Genomic DNA, 10,256 nt, shown 5'->3' on the forward strand with positions numbered 1-10,256 from the left:
TATTGCAGAAATCTGGGCTACATCAGGAATATGGAAACACTCCTCTCCTGATTTGTCCCTGACCTCAGTCCCAGACAATTGGGGATATCAAGTTCCTATTAGGTGGAAAAATTTTGGACAGGCTGGAAACAATAAAATCCCCCAATTGTCTGGAATTTTCTCCACATATAAAAACCAGGTTCTATGGGCAACTTCAAAGATACTGATGCAGTATATTAAGTTCTACACTGCCAAAAACATAGTTTACTTGATTCTGGGTTTTCACTTCAGTGAGCAGGAGTAAGTTACCATCAAGAAATGAAAATCAAGCCTGAGGCCAATTTAATAAAACTTTTACAAGTGTAATTTACAAGTCTGTACATTGTTTAAGAGACGAAAATAAATAGCTACACTTGTAAATCGTGCTTGTAAAAGAGGTTTGTGATGCGATGGGTTCACAAAAGAACCATAATAATATTGCAACAATAATTAACTTATACCTATTAATCAACTTGGTTTCATCATCTGTAACTTTTTAATATTCATATCACATTTTTTCATCACGCAAACAGTTTACAAGATCACCCACCGTCCCCGCTGCCGGATGGAATATTTGACCTGCTAAGTTTGATTTGCCACGTTTATTAAATTCAGCTATTACATGAATGAATCAATAAACAATCTTAGGTTGCCTTTTTTAGTTTTTGCATAATAAGCTCTAGAGTTTTAAAAACCAGTCAAGTGAATCATATTCACATCAATGAATCAACAGTGACTTCTTTTCATGAGCAATTTATTTTAGATTCTTGAAAATCGTCTTAAATTTTCTTTACATTGGACTAATAAAATTTGAATGATGAAGAAATAAACTAAAAATATACATTCGATCAGTTTCTTATAATTTTACAGAGTATTAAACTAGAGTACATAAGCTTCTTATTGTAATTAACTAAACAATAAAAACACAAAAACTGTTTGTATTTCTAATACAAACTTCATTACAATCGGCATAAAACTTCACAGCATGCACTAATCGCCCAAGAAAGATTTCACGTCGTTATAACCACGTTCCTTGGCCAGATGAATCATAATTCCGGTGCATCGGCGACCCCGCTTCTTCATGCAAAAGCTGCAGTTACAAATTCCTCGACATGGCGGACAATGCCATGCCGGATCCATCAAAGCTTTCTTGGCATCTTCTCCGTACCGATTCCTGAGGCACGGTCCACAAAATTGACCTCGTACACCAACACATGCCGGATTTCTACACGCCGTTTTGAGATCGTCGGTTTTCTGTCGGCATTGATGACACGTTGTACCATTCTCGGCGTCGTAATTCTTGTCAGCTACTCGCTCTGCTACCAAGATCAAATCTTCTTCGCTGATCTCTATCGCTGGTTTAGGCTGTCGCTTTGGCGATCGACGCTTACGTTTCGGGGAGGAACCGCCCGAATCCTCGCTGTCTGATGCACTCGAGCCTCGTCTGCCGCGTTTGTTGTGCAAAGACGGCCATAATTTGACGATCATGGTATTGGGTGAGTACACATTTTCTTCGGCGTTTTCAACGTCTTCGGCGTCCTCGTTATCTGAATCATACTTGCTGACATAAGATCTCGCTTTTCGTTTTGGAAGTTTTCTTCTGGGTAGCAAAATATCGGGAATATCTGATCTTCGTTTCTTCACGCGACCGGCCTTCGGTGATTTCGCGCAAGATAGCGCGGGCAGCTTCAACTCTTTAGGAAAAAGACTGTCGATCATAGCTTGGTTTTCTGCAATCCTTAAACGTCGCTGCTTCTCATATTCACTTTCCTCTTGAGTCACTGGCATCTTTGATGGAAAGTTTGAAACAATGATCAGATTTTCAGCCCTCGTAAAATCCGCCTGCAGAACTTGATCGCTCTAAAACCAACGCGTAATTTGGCGCGAAACTGATCATGTGCTTTTGGTCACGTGGCTCCTATCAAAAATTCTTCCTGCCCCAGCCCTATCTGGACATGAAGACGGGGCCAGGCCTCCCTTAGGAACAAAAAAATGACGAAATGAAGAAGCGGCCATGATCAGCAACCGCTTTTCAATTTGCTATCGCCAAAAACTTAGATCTATTAAAAAATACAGTCAAACTTCCCGCAAGAGGCCTTCCAAAATACAAAGTCGTTCGATTATAATTTAATACAGGAAGTAGTCGCTTACAAGAATCCAACCACAGAGGCTCCAAGCTTCCGTGACGAGGTCCGAACATATCTTTCTCTGTGTAGTTCCATATTGTCGCTAAGAGTGATACTCCAAGTTGCACACAATAAAACCCCGCGACTAAGAACCTGGATACTCAGTTTTAGTTAGCACACGTTCAGGGTATTTAGGTTTGCTCAAGTGCACAGAATTTTCATAGATTTTAGCAATAAGAACCTGTTTCAAATTTTAGGCTAAAAAGGTTCTTGTATAGAGGGGTCCTAACTGGCAAATCTTAGCCTAACAGGTTCTTAAAATCCACTGACGTTCTTAGTGGCGAGGTCTTACTGCATTACATACAGCGAACATCATGCATCAAGTTGTCGCTTACAAGAGGTTAAAAACAGTGAAAAATATTACCCAGAAAACTGGTCGCTGACGCTTACGAGAGATTCCAACTGTAAGGCTTTGACAAGGAAAGTTTTAGTGTTGGGGGTTGGTAGACTACGAGTAGTCCCCATTTTTCCTCAGAGATAGTAGACCGAGCGAAATTTTTCTCTCTCATCGCCGCGTCTCGCCTTTCTCGCGTGAGATGATTTTCACGCGCGCTTGCGTTTCGCTCGCTCTGCATCAAGTGGTATCGTTGCTGATCAACTGTCGTAGCACTCAGCCGTGAATGTGTGCCACCGTACCACCCTGCAAACAGGGTTCTTGAGAGGAGCAAAGTCAAGCCTTTTAATTCACTGAAGCCCGAACTTAATGATGGACTAGTCAAGTTATTTGTCGTCAAACTGGTTTTCCAAGTCTGAACATCCGTTTATTGATAAACCGATAGTCTCAACTGAGCACGCGGCGGTACCAAGCGAACGGCTACAAGGCCTGGGTTCGAAACTGTATCCCATTCATTCATTCATTCTCTGATAACATCACTGAATATTGGCAGAGAATAACCATAAAGTAATATGTTAAAATTTCAATCCATTTACCGAACAGTTTGGGCAAACGCGTTTTAAAAAAAGTCGAAATTTTACAAAGAATTGCACAGAGCATTTTCGCAGTTTTTCGGCGATGTCTGCTATTTTCCTTTATATAACTTGCAAGAGGTTGACATTTGCACAAATTAAATCTCCCAAGTTTACGAACTTTTTCAATTTTTGAACTTTAATACTTGTATATACGGCGACTTATTCTCTGGGTGACTTAGTCTTAGACTATGTTCAGGAGCAAACTGAAATCGGTAAACAATTCCCCACTCCAGAAACTATAAGGGAAAGGGTCAAGCTTTCGGCGCAAGGATTTCTGGGATCGTTTGGGTGGACAAGCGTTACATATGATTGGTATAATTTTTTGTATCCTGCCCTCTCGTCGATCCATCCAATAAGAGGGAGTTTTAGATAGTAGGACGCCGAGCGCAGGCAACACTATGAAAATTGCCTGTGTAGGAGATAGAGAGGATATGTATACAGCTTGATAGCAGTGAAAATAAAACTTCACTAGACTGTTAAAGACACTTTTAAGGCGATCATTCTAACTCGTTAAAAATGGAAACTTTACCTGAACTTCCCTGAGGGGAAATGACTGAATTCTTGGGAACCGAACTCAAGATTAGAAAAGAAGAAGGAAATATTTGTTACTCGTTGCTTTATAGCCTGCGAAAACATCCGTTTCTCCTCGCTCTTCGCCGCTAAACGTTCCAGCGGCGAAGGGCGAGGAGAAACGGATGTTTTCGCAGGCTAGTTGCTTTACGTCCCCCATAAAACGTCACGCAAGAGAAATCACGTCGTAATTATGTAGTGACGGCAAATATATGTAGAAAAAGAATACTACACGAAGACATGTTGCTGTGTTTTTGTCCGTAATAATTAAACCTATTGCTTTTTTGACGTTCACTTTGCTGTCGTAAGAAAACGAGCAGAAAATATTTGCTAATGACACCTTAACCGCCCTAACGATGTTTAATGATGATTTAAGCAATTGAACAATGCAAATGACCCTTGAATGTGTACGTAGAAAAGAATCATCTGAAGCAAAAAATCAGAGCGCTAAAATAAATATTGCATCTTGAAAACGAGGCAGACAAAAATTCTGCAAAAACTTGGAGCAAAATCAGTGTCTTTTAACCATGAAAAATTTTACGTGGTGTAAGAGAGCCTGCTAGACTTCTTGCTACTTCTCACAAATGTTAAAGAAGCAAATTTGAATCAGTAACCATAGAAATTTACACCTAAGAGGAAAACACTCGTTAAAAATTGACACAGCCTCACCAAAAGTTACTTTCGTTACGCTTGATCATTAATATTGGGGAAAACGTTTCAAGGATCTAATAACTGAACTGAAGTAAGGAAGTAATTTTTTAGTACTTTTTTATTAGTTTTAAAAATTAATGTAATTGTTCAAAACGTTTTTGCCTTGCTAGCAGATTTAGTTTACACCCCGAGATTTTTAAGGCCCGTTTCAAAGGTCGTGCTACTATCGTGCGGACTCAATTGATCGAATTAAATTGGACTTCGTGCTACTGTCGTGTACTGAGCACGACAAGCTTTGCCGTGCTTCACAGCAGTAGCTCGACTTGGTTGGTTTCAAACGTCGCGCTAATGCGGTGCCGAACTCAATTCATAAATATATAAATCAATAGAACACATTTAAAAGTTTGCTAAACCGATTCCTTATTTTTGTGTGTTGTTTTCGGCAACAGCCGTTCTATTTGCCTGTATTAAATTCGACGTCTGAAACCAAGTCGCGCTAGTGTGGTGCTGCAGTCGAGCTACACTCGAGCAAGCTTAGCACAGCAGTAGCGCGACGTTTGAAACAGGCTTAAATTAATTTTTCTAGAAATCTGAAGATTTAACTCTGCTCTGATCAGTTGATTCGTGAAAAGTCGGTGTTACATTGAGTTTTTTCACATAATTTAATTTTCAAAAACAATTCAGAAGTTCCAGTGAGTCTGTGCGGTTTTAGCGAAAAATGGGAAACTGCCTTGAAATCGGGGAAAAACCTGGCCGAAAACTCGATAAAAATTATGCAAATTGTCTATTTTCAAAACGGTCGTTCGAAACACTGAAATCTTGTCTTCACTTTTTAAAATTAAAGAAAGTATATTTCAAGCTATTTTTTTATAATGATTTACGCTTTCCGTTCCAATTATTGTACGCACGAGGGAGAAACTAGAGTGTAATCGACCCCTTCACGGGGGAAAATGAACACAGCTAGCTATTCATAAAATCAATTCATGTCTATTTTTCGCTGTTTTGTCTTTTTTTCTAGATAAAGGCTGATGAGATGAAGTTTCCTTGCCAAAACCTTTTGATGAGTTATCGGGTGTTGTTTGTCATTGCTGTGTCTTGTGCCGCTTTGGGTTTGCTGTACGTCATGATTTTCGACAATTTTTTAACGCCACAATGGAATACAATCTTCTACACCAATTCAAGAATGTATCACTTGAATACTAGCAACAAGAGTAAGTATATAAAGAGTGCGTGACTGACCAAGTTTCGTTGGTCTAGATGACAAAATTGGTTAGGTGTAAAGTTTTTTTTATTGCGGTTTTTAATTACTTTCACTACTGTCCATCATTTTCCGAGATTTTTTAGTGATATAAGGGCTCTTAGATACTGATTTTGTTAGTAAGTCGGTATGGCAGGTAGTATAATTCATTAAAAAAAGTTTATTATAATGATAGTAAATTGTCTTTATTGGGGAATATTAGCTATTTGCGCCATATGTAGTGTTATTAGAACAAAAATATTACCTTGATAACCAGTTATTAATTCACTTATCAACTCCCTCCAATCAGCCAATCAAGCATCTTCCAGAATTTCGCACAGAGCCCCGAGAGCCTGGGGCAAGTTAAGTTGAAAACATTCTCATAAGATAAGAGGGCTATTAAGTATTGTTCGATGGTTCCACCTTCTCCTAAAACACTATCCTTTTTTCTTGAAACAAGACTTACGAATTCCCATAATCCTAAGATACATTATGCAAACTAAACCTGCTCACAGTGCATCTTCGTTCCCAGGGTAGCGACGAGTAGAACAGAACCCTGGGAACGAGGTTGCTTACAGCGGCGCTCTCACGTTCTCGTGACGACTATAATGCAGGTTCGATTCTCGGTCTATGCAACGTTGAGTCTCGGCGCTCTACTCTAATGTTTTTCGATCTCCGGGTTCTCCAGTTTTTAACCCTGGGAGCCGTCTCTTGCAATTGATAGAGGAAGAGAGAGAGAGAGAGAGGGTCCTTGAACGAGGTTGTGTCCAGTTCGAACGTAAACCCTCCCTAGTCTTCACATTGAAACTCTTGCTTCATTTCGGTGTTTGTTCAGTTACTGTTTGTTTTATCATATCATAGAAAGAACAGCAGTTTTTCAAATTAATGCCAAGGAAAAAGGAGACCACATCAAAGAGCAATCTTCACGGGCAGAAGCCAGCCAAATACGCAACAATTTGAGGAACTTAAGTACACTACAGTCTCAACCAAATTCAGTGGCAACGAGGAAAAATCTCATCATATTAAGTCCAGGCAGAGGAGGGTCTTCTTTCCTTGGTGGTATTTTTGACAGCAGTCCATATGTTATGTATTGGTTCGAGCCTCTCCACACAGTGATCACAGAAATATTAAAAGCTGATGTAATAAAGTTCTTCGAAGGAGAAGAGCCGAAAAATTACAGTCAAACTTCAGTCAGAGTAATCAACAGCATGTTTGATTGCGATTTTAGCAACATCAGTGATTTAACTATAACGGCATTTTCTAACAGCATGTTTCGTAAGCGCAGTAGAGCGCAAACCAGTGGCTATTTATGCCCGGATAAATGCTTACCTTTCACAAGATCTCTGCTTCGGAAAGCTTGCAACTCTTCCAATCATACGGTTATCAAGATTTTAACTGATCGAGTCCCCAACAAGGCTATAGAAAGTTTAGAAGAGTTATTCAAAATGACTGATCGGTATGATGCGAAGCTAATTCTCCTATTTCGCGATCCTAGGGCGCTTCTTTATTCCATGACAGAGTCTGCACGTTGGATAACTGACTCACCTCTGGATTCAAAGTTTCGTAAATTTGTTCATAGGGTTTGCAATCCCATTATTCAAAATATACGTTTTGGTTTGTCTCCCCCACCATGGCTTAAAAACCGCTTTAGAGTTGTTCGCTATGAAGATCTCGCGTTGAATACTGTCAATACAGCACAAGAACTGTTTAGATTCGCGGGATTTGATTGGTCGGAGAGTGTTGAACGATGGATAGCTAAACACTCAGGACGGAGCAGTAAAACATCCGCGAGGGATCCATACTCCCTTTACAGAAATGCGTCATTTGTCATTAACAAGTGGAAAAATGCTTCCGAGGTTTTCATAAGGACTGTAGAAGATACATGCGGGGATCTCATGGACATGCTTGGGTACGAAAAGTGGACAAAACATGGTAAATCTGATATAATTACAGTAAATAAGGAGATCAGATATCCATGACGAGACTTTAAGGAAAGCCTCGTGAGAAACACACTTGCTACGGTGCACAAGTTTTGTGTACTATAAACTCAGTGGCGGATCAAGGGGAGGGGTCCGCGGAGCCCGTGCCTCCCCCTTATTTTTAGACCAAACTGAGTCCCGAAGGGCGAAAAAATATTTCTTTTTGAGACCGCCCCCCCCTTATCGCAGGGTCTGGATGACCACCCCCCCCCAACTTATCTGAAGGTCTGCATCGGCCACTGAAACTATCGATTATTGAGTCCTCTGTAGATCAGAGGCCACTTTTTGCCCCTAAGAGGATAGGAGAGAGGAAGGAAAAGGGCGCAGAATGCGCGGAAGACGATAGGAAAGCAACAAGTAGGGCCGCCCTGGCAACAAGAGTGTTCCCGCTTCCCGCCATTTTTCCCTTCCCAACATCCTCTGCGCGCTTAAGGTGGAAAGAGCTGTAACCGAACCCTACCCTACATGTGTTCATGCTACCGGCAATTGAAAAATAATTGTAAGCAAGCAAATTCAAGAAGCGTAGCTGAAGAGGTTATGAATATTAAAACTTGCTTTTAATATCTCTTCATGCTTTTGCTTCGATTGAAGCGTTTCCATTTTCATTATTAAATAGATGGTAGGAGCGATCAATCACATCACCGATAAGATCACGAAGGAGCAAAACTTCATAAAAACTTCAATTTTTCATCCCCTTGAAATGACGCCACGATTCGTTTCTTAACAGGGCTGGTGGGGACTAAGCTAAATTCTAAATTGGAAGCTAATTCTCCTATTTCGCGATCCTAGGGCGCTTCTTTATTCCATGACAGAGTCTGCACGTTGGATAACTGACTCACCTCTGGATTCAAAGTTTCGTAAATTTGTTCATAGGGTTTGTAATCCCATTATTCAAAATATACGTTTTGGTTTGTCTCCCCCACCATGGCTTAAAAACCGCTTTAGAGTTGTTCGCTATGAAGATCTCGCGTTGAATACTGTCAATGCAGCATAAGAACTGTTTAGATTCGCGGGATTTTTGATTGGTCGTAGAGTGTCGAACAATGGATAGCAAAACATTCAAGACAGAGCGGTAAAACATCTGCGAGGGATCCATACTCCCTTTACAGAAATGCGTCATTTGTCATTAACAAGTGGAAAAATGCTTCCGAGGTTTTCATAAGGACTGTAGAAGATACATGCGGGGATCTCATGGACATGCTTGTGTACAAAAAGTGGGCAAAACATAATAAATCTGATATAATTACAGTAAATAAGGAGATCAGATATCCATGACAAGACTTAAAGGAAAGCCTCGTGAGAAACACACTTGGTACGGTGCACAAGTTTTGTGTACTATAAACTCAGTGGCGGATCAAGGGGAGGGGTCCGCGGAGCCCGTGCCTCCCCCTTATTTTTAGACCAAACTGAGGCGCGAGGGGGCGAAAAAAAATATTTTTTTGAGCCCGCCCCCTCCCCCCTTATCGCACGGTCTAGATGACCACCCCTCCAACTTATCTGAAGGTCTACATCCGCCACTGAAACCATCGATTATAAAGTTCTCTGTAGAAGCCACTTTTTGCCGCTAGGAGGATGGGAGAGAGGAAGAAAAAGGGCGCAGAATGAGCGGAAGGCGATAGGAATGTAACAAGTAGGGCCGCCCTGGCAACAAGAGTGTTAACGCTTCCCGCCATTTCTCTCTTCCCAACATCCTCTGCGCGTTTAAGGTGGAAAGAGCAGTAACCGAACCCTACCCTACATGTGTTCATGCGACCGGCAATTGATAAATAATTGTATGCAAGCAAATTCAAGAAGCGTAGCTGAAGGGGTTACGAATATAAAAACTTGCTTTTAATATCTCTTCATGTTTTTGCTTCGATTGAAGCGTTTCCATTTTCATTATTAAATAGATGGTAGGAGCGATCAATCACATGACCGATAAGATCACGAAGGAGCAAAACTTCATAAAAACTTCAATTTTTCATCCCCTTGAAATGACGCCACGATTCGTTTCTTAACAGGGCGGGTGGGGACTTCAACTAATTTTCCTGGCGAAATCTAGTTTAACCTGAGAAAAATAGTGAGCTCTGTGCTGATCTATGCATTATTGACATTATTGTGGAGATAACAAAGCTGAAACAGTGACAAACCTGCATCCGTTATTAACCCATTTCAGGGGCTACCTCTGAGATAGCAGGCTGAAATCTTTGAAAATTTTACGGGCTCGGCGACAACAAACGCCCTTCATTTGTCAGAACTGACCGGCCAGACCATTCCCGTTGTAATAAGAATTTCACTTTTAATAAAAAATATCCAGCCACATTAGTCAAATCTTAAATAGTATGCACGAAGGAGATGTCTTTTCAGCAAAAACTCTTGGGAAAAGCTTATTGCTTTGCCAAAATGACTGCTCCGGACATGGTCCTGCCGGCCAGTTCTGACTTTTTGAGCCTGAAGATATGAGTCCCAGTGCCCTGCAGGGAACCATCAGCCGTGCAGATTTCAGTGTGTTTCCCTGGGAACGGGATTGACAATAATCTTCACTTTTCAGCTAGTACTTTAAAAAGCCACGGTATTACGTTGGCCGTAATTCGCTAGGTTTAGGGCTCACCCTTGGTTTTTCTCAGTAAGGATACTTGTTCACTTTTGACAACATTGTCAAACAAC

At 40.9% G+C, this 10,256-nt stretch overlaps 2 protein-coding genes across 2 annotated transcripts; one reads left to right on the forward strand and one right to left on the reverse strand.

Annotated features, from left to right (window-relative positions):
- Nucleotides 1–298: 298 nt before the first annotated feature.
- LOC140924434 (uncharacterized) lies at nt 299–1,879 on the reverse strand. Its single transcript, XM_073374467.1, has one exon. The coding sequence runs from the start codon at nt 1,804–1,806 to the stop codon at nt 1,009–1,011; it is 798 nt and encodes a 265-aa protein (XP_073230568.1). The 5' UTR covers nt 1,807–1,879; the 3' UTR covers nt 299–1,008.
- A 2,250-nt stretch (nt 1,880–4,129) lies between these two features.
- LOC140924035 (carbohydrate sulfotransferase 1-like) lies at nt 4,130–7,610 on the forward strand. Its single transcript, XM_073374038.1, has 3 exons — nt 4,130–4,150; nt 5,413–5,605; nt 6,493–7,610. Exons 1-3 carry the CDS (start codon nt 4,130–4,132, stop codon nt 7,608–7,610), a joined length of 1,332 nt encoding a protein of 443 aa, XP_073230139.1.
- Nucleotides 7,611–10,256: the final 2,646 nt, after the last annotated feature.

This window comes from Porites lutea, chromosome 14 (genome assembly GCF_958299795.1).
Source record: "Porites lutea chromosome 14, jaPorLute2.1, whole genome shotgun sequence".
NCBI lineage: Eukaryota > Metazoa > Cnidaria > Anthozoa > Scleractinia > Poritidae > Porites > Porites lutea.

Excerpts from the sequence above, each read along its gene's own strand:
- LOC140924434 (XM_073374467.1), bottom strand. The coding sequence starts at position 1,806 with ATGCCAGTGACTCAAGAGGAAAGTGAATATGAGAAGCAGCGACGTTTA.
- LOC140924035 (XM_073374038.1), top strand. The coding sequence starts at position 4,130 with ATGCAAATGACCCTTGAATGT. Across the intron at positions 4,151-5,412 it reads TGCAAATGACCCTTGAATGT|ATAAAGGCTGATGAGATGAA; the intron begins GTACGTAGAAAA and ends CTTTTTTTCTAG. Across the intron at positions 5,606-6,492 it reads CTTGAATACTAGCAACAAGA|AAAGAACAGCAGTTTTTCAA; the intron begins GTAAGTATATAA and ends ATCATATCATAG.